Source organism: Podarcis liolepis (assembly GCF_965112155.1).
Source record: "Podarcis liolepis genome assembly, chromosome: 15".
NCBI lineage: Eukaryota > Metazoa > Chordata > Lepidosauria > Squamata > Lacertidae > Podarcis > Podarcis liolepis.
Window position 1 is genome coordinate 10,127,701 of NC_139566.1, and position 20,390 is coordinate 10,148,090.

The 20,390-nt window shown below is 48.7% G+C and overlaps 1 protein-coding gene across 1 annotated transcript; it reads right to left on the minus strand.

Moving 5' to 3' along the window:
• Positions 1-4,832: 4,832 nt before the first annotated feature.
• PMVK (phosphomevalonate kinase) lies at positions 4,833-17,607 on the minus strand. Its single transcript, XM_083477414.1, has 5 exons — positions 17,269-17,607; positions 15,307-15,370; positions 11,712-11,864; positions 11,494-11,623; positions 4,833-6,945 (listed from the first exon to the last, which is right to left on the minus strand). Exons 1-5 carry the CDS (start codon positions 17,352-17,354, stop codon positions 6,809-6,811), a joined length of 570 nt encoding a protein of 189 aa, XP_083333540.1. The 5' UTR covers positions 17,355-17,607; the 3' UTR covers positions 4,833-6,808.
• Between the last annotated feature and the right edge of the window lie 2,783 nt (positions 17,608-20,390).

The following is a 20,390-nucleotide window of genomic DNA, read 5'->3' on the forward strand; positions in this document are numbered from 1 at the left end:
CGCCAGAAGCGGCTTAGTCATGCTGCCCACATGACCCGGAAGCTGTACGCCGGCTCCCTCGGCCAATAAAGCGAGATGAGCACCGCAACCCCAGAGTCGGTCACGACTGGACCTAATGGTCAGGGGTCCCTTTATCTTTACCTTTACAAGGGTCATCTAGTCCAGCCCTCCGCAATGCAGGAATCTTTTGCCTAACCTGGGGCTCAAACCCACAACCCTGAGATTAAGAGTCTTGTGCGCCACCAACTGAGCTACCCCCAGCATGATAAAAGATGGTGATGATCGTTGGGAATGGGCAGAGCGGACCTACTGAGAATAATAGACCTAAGTTAGTGGCGCTCAGTAAAGCCAGTGGTTCTACTCTGAGTAAAACTTAGCTGGCTACAACCCTGTATGATACTGAACCTGCGCTAGCGGGCAGAGAATATTGGGTACACAGTCCACAGGGCCAGGATGCGAGAGATAATCTGGATCAATTGACACAGAACACGGAAGGTTTCTGCTAGTATAGGTGAAGACTGAAGAAAACAGTTAACCCAGGTGTGCAGACTCTGGAAATTAGTTTGTACTTGAGATCTTTGGCCTCTGACATCCCAGGATTTGTCGTAGCCCCAAACCAGAGCAGGTTTGTGTGTGTGTGTGTGTGTGTGTGTGTGTGTGTGAACAGCAGCGATCCTAATTCCGCAACAGGCTTTAAGAAAGCCCCACCCACACATTCCCATGTAACTGTAGTTACATAAGACCCCTCCTTCCCCAAATAATCTCGAGTTGCCCTATTTGGCAAAAAGAGGAAAGTAGCTGGGGCAAGGCCAGGATTACAAGAGAACATCTGGAGAACGGTGTCTAGGATGCTCAGTGGCGGCAGGCAGCTGGGATCCCTCTGCATCCTCGCAAAGGTAGCTGTGTGGCAGACTTAAATCTCCATCCTCAGAGGGAGGATACCTCTGACGGGGATGGGGAGCCCGGTGTCCAGCAGAGATTGTTGGGACTCCAACTCCCATCAGCCCCATCCCTGAAATCTACGGAAGATGGGCTAATAATAATAATAATAATAATAATAATAATAATAATAATGGCCATTTGGTGGGAGGAATAACAAGCTTCAGCTTTGGAAGGCCTGCTGTGTGTGATCACAGCATTTGGGGTTGGACTAGATGACCCTTGGGTTCCTTCTATGATTCTTCATTCTCCTCTCCAGTCAGGTTCCGCTTGCGAACTTCCTAGATTCAGGACTGAGGAAAGGGAGGACTGAGAAAAGGATGGACGAAAGCTTGCTCCAGGAAGAGGCTGTGATGAGAGATCATTAACTACGAACCCCAAACTACGAACTCCAAGTTTTGCAGTGTTTCTTCGGGTTGATAGCTGATGAAACTGCCATGGCAGCCACCAACTTTGGAAGAGGACAAGGCAAACTCATGCAGAGGGCTCTCTACGGCTACTGGCCGCAGTGGGTTAATACCAGTTGCTGGGAACCACAGGAGAGTCGTTCTTGGGCTCGGATCCTGTTTGCAGCCTTCCCATTTGGACACCTGGGCGGCCACTGTAAGAACAGGCTAGCTGGTCCAGCAGCTCTTCTTATGCCAACAGCCAGGATAATTCAAAACAGAGCCTCCATCTCCTAAGGCAGTCTACCCCTGAACTGGAGAGATGATGGAGAGAAACAATCAAGGATGCTTTAAGTGCCCTGCCTGGGGGCCTTCCATCAGCAATGCTGGACCAGTGGCGTAGCTTTGGTTGCCAGTGCCTGTGGCTGCACTGGGGGATGGGGGACAGGCAGAATAAGCATGTGCATTCAACTCATAGCTGTCAAGGTTTTCCTTTTTTTAAGGGAGATTCCCTTATTCCGAATAGGATTCCTCGCAAGAAAAGGGAAAAGTTGACAGCTATGATTCAACTGCCTAATGGTGTCCGTCCGCATCAACCAGGAGATTGCAGCCACAGAGATAAGAAAAGAAGAGTCGTTCCATTGTCTGGAAAGGTCATTTCCTGGTTTGCACCGAGTATATTGAGGCAATTTGGCCAAACTGCGGGAGGCAGTGGAAGACAGGAGTGCCTGGCGTGCTCTGGTCCATGGGGTCACGAAGAGTCGGACACGACTAAACAACAACAATATTGAGGCAGCACCGGGTGTTGAAATTTTGTGCCCCTATTTTGCACCCGGGGCAACCGCCCCAGTGCACCCCCCCATGCTATGCCACTGTACGGACCGAGATGGGCCCTATGTTCTTAATAGGGTAGAAATGAAATAGAAATTCAAAGTTGGGTTAAAGACCCTAACCCCAGGAAGAAGAAATAGCCTCTTCTTCAGCTGTGGGAGACTCTCTGCCCCAGCCCCCAGGAAAAGTCCCAACCCGCATTCCTGAGGGATCATACATCTCTCTTACACTTCTAAAATCCAAACATCAGGTCCCCGGCTGCCGGAGAGGGTATTAAGAATCATATCCTTATACTTAGAAGAGGCGGATAATCTCCCAGGCTGCAGAAAAGCATTAAGCAGAGGGCAGAGAGAGAGATTCTCAGCTGGTACAACTCTGAGCCCATGCCTGCCCACGTCAGTGCTTTGAGCATCCCCACAGCAAGGTTTCGGGAACCTCAGGGCCAATTGTGGCCCTCCAGTGCTTTTCATTACTATTATTTATTATTATTCTTTTTTGAATTTATATACCGCCCTATACCCGGGGGTCTCAGGGTGGTTCACACAAGAGATCAACCTTAAAAACCACAATATATATAATCAAAATGAAGACATCCCAACATCCCTCTATGGCTACTTTATGAACAAAGAGGGGAGATCCGATCAGAATTCCTTGCATCGCATCAGCACTAGTTCTGCTATTATGAGCTTTTTCTATGGAAGGAATTGTTTGTTTAGGTTTACATCCCTGCTTCTCGGGGCAGGCTTAAGACTCTGCTCGAACATACATTGACCCTTAATTTTTTTTTCTTAAAAAAATGTAAACGGAATGCAACGTGTTAACGCATCCGTAACTTGAAGCGCATATCCGGATGATGAATTCGTACATTTTATGCCCAAACCTCACTTATACCTCTGCTTCCCTTTGGACCACATCAGTGAGGACGAGAGGGAGCGGTTCTTGTCATCTGAGCAGCCCAGGACCTCCAGACACACTGCCTAGGCTTGCGCCCTGGAGAGGTCACTTGGGTGTTGCTAACACAGCAAAAACACCACAAAGGCAGCAAGTTACCGGTCTCTGCAGCCACAGCAGGCAGTGCGATTCTCCTGCGGTTTGCCTTCACCCCTGGAAGCGTACTCCATTGTCTCTCGAGACACGGATGCCAACAAAAAGTAGGCAACCGACAGCCTTCCGATAGTAGAGCATTTGACTGCAGATCACGAGGTCCCTAATTCATACCCATGCTCCCCCTTTTTCCAGTGGAAATAAATGCAGTGCTGTTAATCTGAAATGGCTAGTTTCCAAATCATGCTGTCTTTGATGAGAGGCAGTGGTGGTGCTGGGTTAGGGGGTTGGACTAGGAACCAGGAGAGAGCAGGCTTCAGATCCCTACTTGGCCATTAAGCAGGCAAGGCACTACAGTGGTACCTCGGGTTACATACGCTTCAGGTTACAGACTCCACTAACCCGGAAATAGTACCTCGGGTTAAGAACTTTGCTTCAGGATGAGAACAGAAATCCTGCAGCGGAAGTGCGGCAGCAGCGGGAGGCCCCATTAGCTAAAGTGGTGCTTCAGGTTAAGAACAGTTTCAGGTTAAGAAGGGACCTCCGGAACGAATTAAGTACTTAACCTGAGGTACCACTGTACTTTTCAGTCTAACCTACCTCACAGGGTTGTAGAGGGGGAGAACCATGAGCAACCTGAAGAAAAAGTAGATAGATAGATGATAGATAGATAGATACCTGTAGATAGACAGTCAGTCAGTCAGTCAGTCTAAAATTCCTGGTAGAGGACAAGGATCTAGAGATCACGCTAGTAAAGGTACCCCTGCCCGTACGGGCCAGTCTTGACAGATTCTAGGGTTGTGCGCTCATCTCACTCTATAGGCCGGGAGCAAGCGCTGTCCGCAGACACTTCCGGGTCACGTGGCCAGCGTGACAAGCTGCATCTGGCACGCCAGCGCAGCACACGGAAACGCCGTTTACCTTCCCGCTATAAAGCGATCCCTATTTATCTACTTGCACCCGGAGGTGCTTTCGAACTGCTAGGTTGGCAGGCGCTGGGACCGAACGACGGGAGCGCACCCCGCCGCGGGGATTCGAACCGCCGACCATGCGATCGGCAAGTCCTAAGCGCTGAGGTTTTACCCACAGCGCCACCCGCGTCCCTTTAGAGATCACGCTAAGGGTGGCCAAATTCTGTGCGACTGCCATAACACCTAGGGAACAAGCTGTACTACCAAAATGATTAAGGTTTTAAATGTCAATTTTAGATTATATTTTAGTGATCAAGATTTAATATATATTTTAAACTGCCTCTATATCTGTATTGTCTCTCTTATACCCAATTGCCATTCAATGTATTCCTGTTGTGTTTTATGATTTTCCTGATATTGTAAGTGAGCCGGAACTGCTCTGTGACCGTAATAATAAAATTCATTCATTCACTTCACAGATAGATAGATAGATAGATAGATAGATAGGGGGAAAACAACAAGCTCAAATCAGCCCCAGCCAGCCAGGCCAGTGGTCAGGCGATGTAAAGGCCAGGACCTCAAATGGAGGAAACCTTGATTTGGCTGATCCCAAATGCAAGAACTATCCTGACCGACTCCACGTTCTGCACCTGAGCAAACGAGACTCCAGACCCACCTGACGGAAACTGGACTATTCTAGACAGACGAGAGCCGGAAACTATAACCAATCCAAAGCTTTATTTTGAGTACAACAATCTTCTTCCTCTCCAGAGGGGAAGAGAGGAGATGGGCATTTGGTTGAGCAGTGAGTGGCATTAGCAAGAGATTATACAGCCGCACATCCAGTTTGCGGTGCGGGGAAGGAAGTCAGGTGTGCTGAAAGGAGCAGAGAGAGGACCTCGTCCCGTGTACCTGGGCTGTGTTTGCACGTTACACTCAAACCACGGTTTAGTGCAGCATTATTGAGCGGGACTGCCTCTCCCACGACCCTCAGCCTCCTGAGTAGCCAGGACAGTGTCAGAAGCTGTTGCAAGCTTGCATCTGAATGAGGCACCACGGCTCGACTATGGTCTGTGTCAAAAGATGCCAAATGCAAACCATGGTTTCGTGAAGCTGCCTTGCTGAAATGAGCCCTTGCTATGGTGAAACTGGGATTGGACATGGCAAGTTTAAGGGGAATTGGAATCTTCTGAAATCCTCCTTTTCTGGCTGTGCGAGAGGATAAGGAGAGGGGAAACGCACGACCCCTAGAGGGGACTAGGCTCATTCGCGTGACACTAAACCGTGGTTTGGCATGATGTACAAACATGGCCAGGGAATATGCTAGGTATTCTGTAGCCCGGGGGCAAATCAGGTTGCATCAATAGCAAACCTTCACCCTGTCCCTAGTTTTGCTCCCAATACCAGCCCACGTGACTATCTCACCCCAGCCCAAGCGCTCAACTCTCAATTCCTGCACAGTTTGGTCGGCCCCCTCTCCTCTTCAGCAGCAAAAGCCTGCCCTGCAATTTCTCAGCTTAGAAGTTGCCAACTACTTTCCCCATCATGGCTCCTGTGTCCTTCAGTACTTGCCGAACAGCGTTCCCAACCAAGTAAAAAAGCCCTGTATTGTTTATGTTCTGGGGATTAATCCAACAGGCTCAGCTCTCCCACTCTGGCTTGATCCCCACCTGTTGAACTTCAGCCCCCTGCCTCGTTCCCATCACATAGCAAGGAAAAGGCACAGGAGCCTTGGTAAGGGAAGAAGTTGGTGAGATGATTTCCAAATTAAGGATTCAGTTGGGGAGCCAGGCAAGCGAGGAGAACAGGAGGAGGTCAGCACTTTTAAGAATAAGGCACAGCGATTCCCCCCACCTTAGGGAAAGTGTGTGTGTGGTCAGTCATTAGCAGAAGCAGCTAAAAGTAACACTCAAAAGCGTTCCTGTCTCAGATAAAAATCAGCTTGAATCTGGGACGAGGAGCAGGACTGGAAAATGCCCCCTGAAAATAACATGCATATAATTCAACCCGCCGAGGGGACCCTATCCTGCCGGATTCAGGTGGACAGGATGATTGACAGGCACAGAGCTAGGCAAGGGTTACGAAATAAGATTTGTCCGGGGAAACAGAGCCGCAGAAGTGTGAAGCTTGAGGTTATTCTGCCCCCTGGTGGCCGAAAGCTGTAAAGGTCTAAAACTGCGACCCAAGATGGGAAGGAGGAAGGAAAACCCGAAACGGACCAAAAACCGCCCACTCCCCACAGCACAAACATACATTTCCTGCAAACATCAGCCCCCACCTGATGCTAGGTGAGGAAGGCGCCAGTGCCAGGTACGAGTGCAAAAGAACGGCCCGCGGAAATGACACACAAGCGAGCAGCCGGCCAGGATGGAGATGCACACCCTGCCTGGAATGGAGTCCCGGGGAGGGAAGAACTGGCACTGGATTATGGCACTCGCTGGAATGGACTCTCCAAAATGAAAGGAAGAGTGGGATGGGTGTCAAAAAAAACAACCCCGCCCAGAAATGCCTTGCCTTGAGGCACACCTGACCGCAGCCCGGTGGCTACGGCGGCATTCTCCAGATTCTCTTTCTTTGGTGATGCAGCCAAACCCCAGCCCAGGTCCCGAAGGAATGGAGGGTGGGGTGGAGGGAGACAGAGAGAGAGAGAGAGAGAAAGAGAAGGAGGTGGAGATAACACAAGGGCCCTGGGTTGCGCTACAGCTTGCTGTGGATAAACTGAATCAGTTTCTCCAGCTGAGCGTCCAGGGAAAGCTGGTCTCCGTCATTGGTGATGACCCAGTCATAAGGCACGCCCTGATCCAGACCACATTCGGATTCCGCGTCGTCAATCCCTGGGGGGGGGGGGGGAGAGGAGAGGGAAGACAGGCAAAAGTTGGCCATTTTGTAGTGATCAGGTGGGATTGCTATGAGGAATTACAGTGGTGCCTCGCAAGACGAAAAGAATCCGTTCTGTGATTCTCTTCGTCTAGCGGTTTTTCCGTCTTGCGAAGCAAGCCCATTGACGGATTAGCGGATTAGCGCTATTAGCGGCTTTTAGCGGCTTATCGGATCAGCTGATAAGCGGCTTAGCATCTTAGAAAAAGGGGGGGAAAGGAAAAAAAACCAGCAGGAACTCGCAAGACATTTTCGTCTTGCGACACAAGCCCATAGGAGATTCGTTTTGCGAAGCACCTCCAAAACGGAAAACTCTTTTGTCTAGCGAGTTTTCCGTCTTGCGGGCCACCACTGTATAACAAATATAGAGTAAGCCATCTGTGTCAGCAATGAAAGCATTGCGTTGACTGGGTTTAAACTATTTTGATATGATTTTTGATCAATCCACACCTCTGCATCCCTGTTCCATTTCTCTTTCTTGACCAGGCACGTACACAGAGGGGCAGGCGTCCTGGGTCATCAAAGACAGTGGGCAGTTTCTTTGCTGTAGCTTTTCTGATATGTTAATCTTAGGGCCAGGAAAAAGGTCTCACATAAAGGTGATAATGATCGCTGTCTTCCTGGCCATCCTTCTTATCATGTGTGTTGATTGTTTATGACCTCCAGGGTTGCTGAATACACTCCTTTGTAGTTTTCATTCATTTACCCCAAAAGTATGCATGCTTAACTAGTGTTTGTAGTTTAACTTTGTCCCCACGTGGGGTTTGTTGAAATGCTCAGAAGAAATCTGATTGGTTCTCACAAACACTCTGTAAAAAGCTCTTTTGTGAATAAAACGACCTGGGCCAGGGGCTGGAGACAGAGAAATTATTATATACACCCTTCCCATAGTCTTGCTGGTTCAAGCCTCTGTGTGTATTCTTATTAATCAGAGTTCAATCCTTCCTTTACTTTGGGAATGCCTCACATTTGACTTGCTGGTGCTAAATGGTCTCGGTCCCGTATAGCAGGGGTGGCCGACTCTCAAGAGACTGTGATCTACTTTTAAAAACTGGTGATGATCTACCCCCGTTTTGGGGGGGTTCAAAGTTGTTGGGATTTTTTTTTTAGGGAGGAGGAAAGCCCTGTTTTTTAGGGGTTTAAAAAAAAGCTTCGGTGGGCAAAATTCCATTGGCGGGGGGGGGGGGGTTAAAGGCAAGGAACAAAGGGGTAAAGTCACTCACAAAAATATCACTATGGATGAAACCAGCAGCACAGAAAAAGCTCCATCTTCCCTTCCAGAGATCAAACAACAATGGAGGGCAGGGCGAGGCAGGAGGAAGTTTTAGTGATGCTAAGGAAAGGAAGCCAGAGATTGACCGCAATCTACCCACCTGGCGGGGATCTGCCAGTAGATCACAATTGACCTGTTGGACATCCCTGCTGTATAGCGATTTAGATTCTCAAGAATACAGTCATACCTCGGGTTGAAGTCACTTCAGGTTAAGCCTTTTTGGGTTGCGCTCCACGGCGACCCGGAAGTAACGGAGCGCGTTATTTCCAGGTTTCGCCGCTCGCGCATGCGCTCAAAATGACGTCATGCGCATGCGCAGAAGTGGTGACGCGGGTTGCGTTCGCATCCAGAGGTACCACTGTAATCTTTCGGAGAATATTCTCGAGAATATTCTCAATTAATGAGAATATTAGAGAATTTTCATTTAAAATAGGAGAATGTACATGTTATAGGACAAGTCAAAAAAATACGATTGGCATGTTAAGGTTTGATACAAGTAAATTCAGTAATAGGCTGTCTTGTGCTTCTAATAGTGCTAAGACTTAACAACTGTTTTGGTGACTAAAACACAGCTTGATAAACAAAACTATATGCATACATATAAAAAAGAAGCCATTAACATTAAATATATTATCATTATATGATAATATATTTCAGTATGTGAATCTCTGGTAAATGGCACCTGGTACCATAGAATGGCACCGCAAAAACCAGTTACTGGCACTAAATAAAAATATAGAAACGCCAACTGTTTAAATCAAGGCCACCTCACATGCTGTTACACATAATTGTACAGGCCTATGTACTTTAAGTGTATAAAGCATTAAAGCTACTTTCTGTAAAAACAAAATCACACTGTATGGCCAAAGGTATAGAATTGCTAAGAATAAGGTCACACCAAGACAGAAAAAAAGGCTATTACATATAGTTGAAATACAAACAAATTCAAATGTTCATTAAATTAAATGAATAGCATTTTTTAAACTAAAACTAAACATAAAAATGTTTTCTGTAGCTCACATTTCAGAACTGCCAATTGGTGAATGGCACAATGCCCAGTAATGTAAGTGGATCAAAAAAAAAAAAAACATTATTCATTACTTACACTGGCAATATCACAGCTTGACTTATTATTTACTAGACTTTTAAGGTTTGTAAAACTGGTTCTTACATTAGAATTTGCAGTTTGTGGAGAATATTCTCCAGAGAATTTTCTAGCAGAGAATATTCTCACCTTACCTCACTAGTCTTTTATATCTAAAGGAGTGTCTGAAGGAGATCAGTAACTCTTTGACTTTTAGAAGACATCTGAAGGCAGCCCTGTACAGTCATACCTTGGAAGTCGAACAGAATCCGTTCCAGAAGTCCGTTCGACTTCCAAAACACTTTCAAACACCAAATCGCGCCTGAAGCCAATCAGAAGCTGCGGAAGCCCCGTCGGACATTCGGCTTCCAAAAATAGTAGTTCACAAACTGGAACAGTCACTTCCGGGTTTGCGACATTCAGGAGCCAAAACGTTCAGGAACTAAGCTATTCGAAAACCAAGGTACGACTGTATAGGGAAAATTTTAATGTTAGATGTTTTGTAGTGGGGGTTATATTTTGCTGGAAACCGCCCAGAGTGTCTGGGGCAACCCAGTCATATGGGAAGCATATGAATAATAAAATTACTATCATTATTGACACAAGATTCCCAAATTCAGGTGGTGGGGAAGAGTGGATAGGACATAGGAATGGCAGGATAAGGCCACCATCCTGACCAGAGATGCCAGGATAGCTCCGCTGGTGAGAGTGTGGTGCTGATAGCGCCAAGGTTGCAGGCGCGATCCCCGTATGGGACAGCTGAATTGAAATACTTTATTGTCACTTGTACAACTTGTATACAGTGAGATTACACGAGCACCCCCCACTCAGCTCTCTTAGTCTTAATTCCCCTCGTTTACTGACGCACACCCACCAAACCCACAAGTCAGTTCCCCTGTTGTTATCTTTTCATTCAGCAGCCTAACAGCCCACGGACAGAAGCTGTTCTTTACCCTGTTGGTGCGACTAATCAGACTTCTATATCTTCTGCCTGAGGGCAGGAGATCAAGAAAGTGCCGGCCAGGGTGTGAATCACCCCTGAGAATTTTCCTCACTCTCCTGAGGCAACGTTCTTCCGCTATTTCATCCAGCGGATTCACGGGACAGCCCATAATATCTTGTGCTGTATTCCCCACCCTCTGTAGGCACTTCCTATCAGATGATGTCAAACCAGCGTCCCACACTGTGATGCAGTATGAAAGGGCACTTTCTATTGTTGACCGGCAGAAGGAGATCATCAGATGTTGATTGACATCATTCTTCCGCAATATTCTGAGGAGATGGAGTCTCTGTTGGGCTTTCTTAACCACCTGGGTTGTATTCATTTTCCAAATAAGGTCTTGGAAATATTCCTGCCTTGAAGGGGGTTGGACTAGATGACCCTTGGGTCCCTTCCAACCCTACAATTCTATAATTCCATGCCCACGGAAAGCCCAGACAAGCAGGACTGGAGCACCAGTCCCCTCGTTGGTTTCCAGCACCTGGTGTTCAGAAGCATCGTCAAAGCGGATTGGCTTTGACTTGATTGCTCACCTAATATATATAGGAAGAACAGTCCTTAGGGGTAGAGAAAGCTCCTTTATAGCAGGTCAACCTCGTTGGTTCCAGTCTAGTCCAGTTTTGTCTACACTACATTGCTGCATCTCTCCAGGATTAACCCCCCAGAGAAGTGTTTCTCAAGTTTGGGCCCTCAGCTCTTGTTGGACTACAACTTCCATCATCCTTAGCTAGCAGGACCAGTGGTCAGGGATGATGGGAGTTGTAGTCCAACAACCCAAGCTGGGGACCCATGAACTTACTAAGCTCGCTTCTCACCTTCCCAACCTCGTTTCTTCATGCAAATCCAGGACTGTGGTGAGGCACAACAAGCCCTCCATTGGGGGCTGCGTGACGACAACCTTGCCTTTCCATGTATATAGGAGGGAAAGGTTGCCATTTTATGTTCAGTCATATTTTCTCGCAGAAAATATTATGATCTGAAATATTATTTTTATTGGAGCAGGGATTTTTTCTACTTACTGCAAAGAACTGTCAAATAATTAAATGTTTTTGTTTTGTATTGAATTTTAAAAGCCTAATTGAACACCAAGCCCTGCATTGGCCAATGAGCAGAGAAACAAGAGGCAGGCGTGCCTGCGGCTCACTCACCCATTACGAACACCCAGGCCCGTCTCTTTCGCGTCTCCTCCGTGGCTACGACACGCACCACTTTCACCAGATCCCCATAGACGTCCTGGAACCACTCCACGTCCGAGATTCGCCTCGTGTCACTCACTATCTGCGTGGGAAGACTGGCGGGTTAACATCCGGGGAGCTGGGTTCGAATCAATCCCTGCCACCAGCAATTTGCCACCGCTCAGCCTTACCCAGATGGGCTGTGTAACGCCCTCGACCACAATACGGCAGAAGAATCCCGGGTCGGTCTGGCGCCGCTCCTCTCCCCATCGGATCATGTCCTGCCGATACGTCTCCTTATAAGAGCTGGAGTCCAAGAGGCGCTGGAAGTCCAAGCCGTGCTCCTATAGGGGAGGCCAGAAAGGTGAACCAGTTATCAAAGCTCCAGGATGAAAACGATTGGCAAACAAGACCAATCCAAGAGTCTACTCCTAAGTAACTTGTGGGACTCACTTCTTCGTGAAATACTGTCAGGAGCTGGAGTCAGGTGTATGCCAGCGATGAACCAATAAACCACCTGATGTCAGTGAAGTTAACTGTTTATACAAAGAGACCATATAACACCGGTCCTGAAAGACCTGTATTGGCTCCCACTACATTTCCGAGCACAATTCAAAGTGTTGATGCTGACCTTTAAAGCCCTAAACGGCCTCGGTCCTGTATACCTGAAGGAGCGTCTCCACCCCCATCATTCAGCCCGGACACTGAGATCCAGCGCCGAGAGCCTTCTGGTGGTTCCCTCATTGCGAGAAGTGAAGCTACAGGGAACCAGGCAGAGGGCCTTCTCAGTAGTGGCACCCACCCTGTGGAACGCCCTCCCATCAGATGTCAAGGAAATAAACAACTATCTGACTTTTAGAAGATGCCTGAAGGCAGCCCTGTTTAGGGAAGTTTTTAATGTTTGATGTTTTATCGTGTTTTTAATTGGGAGCCACCCAGAGTGGCTGGAGAAAACCCAGCCAGATGGGTGGGGTATAAATAATAAATTATATTATTATTATCAGCAACTCTTCCCAGCAGGTCTTGCTTTCCCCAATGAGGCGGTTGTGAGGACAGAAGGACCCTGCCTTCCCACAGCTCAGTCCTCCCCAAGCAATCTGAGACACCTCAGCGTGTCTGCCTTTGCTCCACCCTCTTCATACCTCTTCTGGTCCGGGGATACCAAAGGGGAGAGGAGCTGGTCGCAGCAGGAGGGGGAGACTCCCTGGTGTCTTCAGAAGGTTGCCCCCCCTCCCCCTGGGCCCTCTCCAGCCTCCACTTCTGTCTCTGATTCTGGGCCTCTCTCTGCCACAGGCTCCTCCCCGCTCACTAAGCCTTGTTCCCTCTTCAGCATGGGTAGGCAAACTAAGGCCCAGGGGCCAGATCCGGCCCAATCGCCTTCTAAATCCAACCCATGAATGGTCCTGGAATCAGTGTGTTTTTATATGAGTAGAATGTGCCCTTTTATTTAAAATGCACCTCTGGGTTATTTGTGAGGCCTGCCTGGTGTTTTTACAGGAGCAGAATGTGTGCTTTTATTAAAAATGAATCTCTGGGTTATTTGTGGGGCATAGGAATTCATTCATTTTTTTTTTCAAAATATAGTCCGGCCCCCCACTGAGGGACGGTGGACCAGACCATGGCTGGAAAAGGTTGCTGACCCCTGAACTAGATCATAGGTAGGCAAACTAAAGCCCAGGGGCCGGATCCGGCCCAATCGCCTTCTCAATCCGGCCCGTGGACGGTCTGGGAATCAGTGTGTTTTTACACGAGTAGAATGTGTGCTTTTATTTAAAATGCATCTCTGGGTCATTTGTAGGGCTCAGGAATTCATTGATCCCTCCCAAAAAATATAGTCCGGCCCCCCACAAGGTCTGAGGGACAGTGGTCCGGCCCCCTGATGAAAAGGTTTGCTGACCCCTGCTCTTCAGCTTCTACCACCTCCTCCTCCTGGCCTGCTCCCTCTTCTCGCTCTGACCTCACATCGTCGTCCCACCACCACTCCTCTGGCTCAGAGCTTTCTTCCCCTGGGGGTTCCCTGGGGGATTCCCCAGCTGGTGCCTCCTGCCATTCCTCTTCATCCAGCCAGCCCATGACAAATGCATGTGGGCAACTCTTTTTAAGACAGGGATAAGACAAATTCACTAAGATCTGGCCACAGTGATCCATGCGACGGTCACCTCCAGGCTTGATTATTGTAACTCGCTCTACGCGGGGCTGCCCTTGAAGCTGACTCAGAAACTCCAACGGGTGCAGAATGCCGCAGCGAGGCTCCTCACGGGGTCTCTGCCATGGGAGCATATTCACCCAGTGCTTTTCCAGCTGCACTGGCTCCCGGTGAAGTACAAGGTCAGGTTTAAGGTGCTGGTTTTGACCTTTAAAGCCCTCTGCGGCCTAGGACCCACGTACCTATAGGACCGCCTCTCCTGGTATGCCCCGCGGAGTGCCTTAAGGTCCACAAGTCGCAAGGTGGTTAGATTGGTCTCAACTATAGGGCCAGGGCCTTTTCAGTACTGGCCCCAACTTGGTGGAACGCTCTGTCACAAGAGACTAGGGCCCTGTGGGACTTGACATCTTTCCAAAGAACCTGCAAGACAGAGCTGTTCTGCCTGGCTTTTGGTTTGGACTCAGTCTGACCCTTACGTTTCCCTCCCCTTATGGTTTTGATCTATGGCCTACTTTTAAAATGAGACTGCATTTTAAATTGCATTTTAACATGTATTTTAAATTGGTTTCCCCCCCCCCCATTATGATTTTACTGTAATTTTACTGGTGTTAGCTGCCCTGAGGCTGGCTCTGGCGGGGTATAAATAAATTTATTATTATTATTTATTACAGTGGTACCTCGGGTTAAGAACTTAATTCGTTCCGGAGGCCCGTTCTTAACCTGAATCTGTTCTTAACCTGAGGTACCACGTTAGCTAATGGGGCCTCCTGCTGCTGCCGCCGTGCGATTTCTGTTCTCATCCTGAAGTAAAGTTCTTAATCTGAGGTACTATTTCTGGGTTAGCGGAGTCTGTAACCTGAAGCGCCTGTAACCTGAAGTGTCTGTAACCCAAGGTACCACTGTATTATTATTATTATTATTATTATTATTATTAAGAGGAGAAGAGACAGAGGAGAGGGAATCTATCCGAGGCTGTCAGCAAAGCTATCCGAGAACATCAAGAGAGCCTTGCTGGATCAGGCCAAAGGCCCATTCATTCCAGCTTCCTGTTCTGACAGTGACCAACCAGATGACTCAATGGGAAGCCCAGAGACAGAAGCCAAGCACAAGAGAAACTTTCTCCCCTCCTGCAATTGCCAGCAACTGGTAAATGGAAGCATTGCTGTCCCCACCTGTGGATGCAGAGCATAGTCATCATGACTAATAGCCATCGTTAGCCCTCTGCTCCAGGAATTTTGCCCAACCCTCTTTTAAAGCCACCCAGTTTGGTGCCCATCACTGCCTCTTGTGGCAGGGAGTTCCACAGTTTGTTTATCTTTGATTTGTCAGCAATCTTCCAGCATTCAGCTTTGCTGAGCTTCAGTGAGTTCTGGTATTACCGGAGAGGGAGAAGTATAACTCTCCGAGACACGCGTGATTTTATAAACTCCCATCGTGTCCCCTCTCATCTGCCTTTTTCTCTGAAATAGAAAGTCCCCGAATGCTGCTGCAACCTTCTCTCACAGGGGAGTCGCGCAACCCCCATCAATCAATTTCGGTCGCCCTTCTATTTTCCAACTCTCGGCCTAACTCGGCAAGGATGCTATCATGCACATAACAGGAAAGATAAAAGGGTACAAACTGGAGGAGCCACAACCTACCTTGGCGTACTGCTCTTTGAGAGGTTCTGACAGCCGCAGGATAGTGCAAACATCAGGGCCCAACCTGCCAGGAGAGAAAAAAATTAAATTAAGCAGATCCAGAAAAGGCAAAAGTTTCCATCCTCAAGGACCCTTTAGGGGAGAAGGGCTATGGGTAGGTAGGCAAACTAAGGCCTGGGGGCTGGATCCGGCCCAATCACCTTCTAAATCTGGCCCGCAGACAGTCCAGGAATCAGCATGTTTTTACATGAGTAGAATGTGTCCTTCTATTTAAAATGCATCTCTGGCTTATTTGTGGGGCATAGGAATTTGTTCATTCCCCCCCCCCCAAATATAGTCCAGCCCCCCACAAGGTCTGAGGGACAGCGGACCGGCCCCCTGCTGAAAAAGTTTGCTGACATCTAGGCTATAGCTCAGTGGCAGAGAGTCTTGTTTTGCATGCTAAAGGTCCCGGGTTCAAATCCCAGCGTCTCCATGGAGACAGTCACCCACTGCGAGAACATGATGCTGTACCAGCTGGGCCACTGGCCTGATCCCAGCAGCCAGGCTCTTCTTCTGAACTCTGTCTTGGCTTAAACAAGGCCTAGTCTCTCCCCATCAGATCCGCTGCAAAGTTTGAGAACATCACCTGCTTCCAGGGAAGGGCTTGGCAGACTGTGGATCTTGCCTGCTTTCCCACAGAGCCTAGGACTTGCCGATCAGAAGGTCGGCGGTTCGAATCCCCGCGTTGGGGTGAGCTCCCGTTGTTCGGTCCCTGCTCCTGCCAACCTAGCAGTTCGAAAGCACGTCAAAGTGCAAGTAGATAAATAGGTACCACTCTGGCGGGAAGGTAAATGGTGTTTCCATGCACTGCTCTGGTTTGCCAGAAGCGGCTTAGTCATGCTGGCCACATGACCCGGAAGCTGTACGCCGGCTCCCTCAGCCAATAAAGCGAGATGAGCGTCGCCGCAACCCAAGAGTCATCCATGACTGGACCTAACAGTCAGGGATCCCTTTATAATAATAGTTTATTATTTATACCACACCCATCTGGCTGAGTCTCCCCAACCACTCTGGGTGGCTCCCAATCAGATGTTCAAAACAATACAGCATTAGATATTAAAAACTTCCCTAAACAGGGCTGCCTTCAGATGTCTTTTAAAGATAGGATAACTGCTTATTTCCTTCACATCTGAAGGGAGGGTATTCCACAGGTCGGGCGCCACTACCAAGAAGGCACTCTGTCTGGTTCCCTGTAACCTCACTTCTCGCAATGGGGGTTGGTCTTTACCTTTACCTTTAGGACTAACGTTGGATTAAACTCCTGCAACCTTCCCTCTTCCCCACACCCCTGCAAGGTGGGCTTCTTCCAGCTGCCCATGCCAACTTTTCTACACTTCCCCGCAACCTTCTCCCAGCCCCGTCGCGTGTTGCGTCACGTGTGAAGGGGGAGGAAGGAAACAAAAGGAGGAAACACGGAAGACCGCCTTGCTCCCCATCCCTAAGACGTGGGGTGTCGCTTCTTTCCCCTCCTAACCCCGGGGAGAAGGGAGGTCGGGGCCGATCTCGCGTGCGCTCCCGGTTCAGACGTTCGCTGCGGACACGGGAACGGGATTGAGAGAAGGCTTGCCACCACCCCTAAAAAAGGCTTGGAAATTTAAAAAATGGGGGGACCGTGGCGTGTCACTTCTTTCACCTCCTAAGCACGGGGAGAGGGGAGGTCGGGGCCGATCTCGCGTGCGCTCCCGGTTCAGACGTTCGCTGCGGACACGGGATTGAGAGAAGTCTTGCCACCACCCCTTTAAAAGGCTTGAAAATTGAAAAATGGGGGGAAATACAGGTTTGGGAAGGTCTCTCCCCGCCGGATCCCGCGCGCACGTGGAGCGGTGGGTGGTCTTTCGCCTGCATCCCACCCACCCCGCCACCCGCCATCAGAACGCTTCCTCCCGCCCGCTCTTGTGCAATCCCCGCGGGGCTGCTTACTGGCTCTGGATTTCCTCGGCCACGAAGTCCTTGCCCGACTTTCTCTTCCCGCTGAAGAGCAAGATCAGCTTCGGCGTCTGGGCCATTGCAAGGAAGAACTCCGCAGCAGCAGCAGCAAGCAGCACTCAACAACGTCTCCCTCCCTTTGCCGGCCTTAATGGTCTCGTCCGGAACTGAGCATTCCGTCCCGCCGCCCGCCGCCCGCCTCGCACCAATGGGGACGTCGCAGGCGCCGCTTCCTGGAAAGCGGGCGCTACCAAGTGAGGAAAGCGAAAAAAGGGGGCGGTGGAAAGAGACGGGCGGGACGAGGAAGACCGAATCACGCGGCGTTGGCGGAATAGAACGATCTGAAAGAGGGAGGGGCTATTCTTAAACTACGCCCCGTATGGAACCTGCGTCCTGGTGTGTTAGGAGGAGACAGGCGTCATTTGCATATTTAAATATGATATTATTATTTTTTAAAAAAAATCATCTCTCTTTAGGCACGAAGGACAGAAGGGGGTCATTTGGGAGGCTTATGCTGCAATACATATATTCCATTTTTTTAAAAAAATAAAGAAGTTTTTTACGTTTATAAACATTTCCTGAGTGTTGAGTGTTTGGAAATAGTTAAGAAATAATGACTTTTGAAATATGTATTAAAAAAGGGGGGTTTTCTCTTCTCTCCCCCACCCAAGTTATAGCTGATTCACAGTGATACCAAAACAATTCTACTGAATTTAAAGTATTTTAGATTTCACTCTTAAATTTGAAAAAGTGTAATGAGCATGCCCATTTAAAAATGAGTGGTGTATACTTATTAGTATTAGAAGATAGTCTTTAAGAGGAAGTGAAGGAGTAACTTACCAAGGATGGTCCAAAAGAAATAGCAGCATTTAAAACATTCAGATTGGTAGCTAGGTTTGAATATGTAAGCCGCAGGTGCGTACAGACACACAGAAATAGTTCTCCTGTCTTAATGTACAAAGCAAAGTATTTTGCCCCCCTCTCCACACAAAACCCTGTCCATTGAGGTCTGTGCCTGCTCTAGTAACGGAATAATAACTGATCTGGAGTTGGCAGATGCAATGGAGTACCCAGGAAGTGGGCATGGCTGGCCAGCCTCTTAAACAAGAGCCCCCATCCTGTTGCAAGTTCCACTTGTTATGGCTAATATCCATTGACAGAAGTCTCCTCTTCATGAATTCACCTTTTAAAAAAATCAACCTATCTAAGCAAGGGGCCAGTGGTCGCAGGTGCCTATTTGGGGATGATTGGGCGAAAGGCAGGGAGCCCAACAGAAGGTGGCGCCAGAGAGCCCAAAGACAGGCAGAGCCACCCATTTCTAGTTCCTGTTTCCCCATGATCCTCCTCACTGCTGCCTTCTACAAGGGCAACATTGAGAGGAGGGAGGAAGCGGATGGACTGGTTGTAAGTTAAGAAGAAAGGCAAGTGAGGGTTTTTGGAGCCCTGCCACATCTGCTCTAGTGAACCAGCCTCCACTGGAGTGGGCACTGAGATCTCTTGTGCCAGTCAATCTCCTTCAGTTGTGAAGAACGTGTGGCTTTAAAAAAGCTTCTGCCACAATGGACTCATTCCGCCTCCTCAATTCCAACAGCACATTCAGCAACTTGGGCGCAACTGATGTGAAAAATCGCTTCTTAGTCTTGCAACGATTACACCCCAGCTCTGGCCAGATAATCTGAAGTACGATTCTCCTGCTCTCAAGGTCATCAAACCCACCCAAACCTAGCAGGGGCCCGTCTAGCCAAAAACGTAGACAACTCTATGGTAGGGTGGATGGCTGGAGGACGAGTTGTGTGCTGCTGAGCCACAAAAAGGGGATGAAGGTTGAAGTTCCCTTGTAAATCCATCTGTCTTTGAGGTTCACCCATCCATTGATACATGGCAAAGGCGGGTGGCACATTCTTAACGGTGGGATTTGTGACCTCTTAGTGTGGTTTTCCCAGTAGTGATGTAAGGAAGTGAGAGCTGGACCATAAAGAAGGCTGATTGCGGAAGAATTGATGCTTTTGAATTATGGTGCTGGAGGAGACTCTTGAGAGTCCCATGGACTGCAAGAAGATCAACCCTATCCATTCTGAAGGAAATCAGCCCTGAGTGCTCACTGGAAGGACAGATCCTGAAGCTGAGGCTCCAAGACTTTGGCCACCTCATGAGAAGAGAAGACTCCCTGGAAAAGACCCTGATGTTGGGAAAGATGGAGGGCACAAGGAGAAGGGGACGACAGAGGACGAGATGGTTGGACAGTGTTCTCGAAGCTACCAGCATGAGTTTGACCAAACTGCGGGAGGCAGTGGAAGACAGGAGTGCCTGGCGTGCTCTGGGGTCACAGCGTCACCAAGAGTCGGACACGACTAAACGACCAAACAACAACAAGTGTAATTTCAGCAGTGCAATGGGAGTTGGCGCACCTGTCTGGCAAGTGAGATGCTAATCTAGGGTTGCCATATTTCAAGAACTGAAAATCAGAGAGTACAAAAGTTGAGGGTGGGGGGATTGCCTGGACATTTAGCCCATTTTTCGAAATTCCCCCCGGACGCTAATTTCGCCGGACATGTCTGGGAAATTCCAGGCGTATGGCAACCCTAGCTATCCCAAAGATACTGGAGGTGGGAAACTACTTTGCTTATGCTCTGAGATACAATTCCTCCTTCACACACACTTCAGCGAGCCAGTATCCTGCATGCATTGTTGGGAAAGAGAGGAGAGTTTGAACAGGGGCAGGAACACAGGGAGCTGTGTCAGAGGTTTGGTCCATCTAGCCTGGCGTTGTCTACACTGACCGGCAGCAGCCACCCAGGATTTCCCCTCACCCAGTGCTACATGGAATTGAATTAGGGACCTCCTTCTGGCAAAGCAGGGGGTTGATCACTCAGCAGTGGTCCTTTCCTCAAACTCAGGAATTACTCAGACGCACAGGCCGGAAGATTCACAACGATATTCTTAGCAGGTGTCCTTGCCTTGAAAAAACAACAACAGCAAACGACCGAAAGCTGTTGCCATGGCAAAACAAAAAGAGGATATATTGTTGGAAGGACATTTCCACCCTGCCATCATCACCCCCCCCCCACTCCCTCCCCACATCCACCTTACGGCCTTCAATGGGCCACTTAATCAGA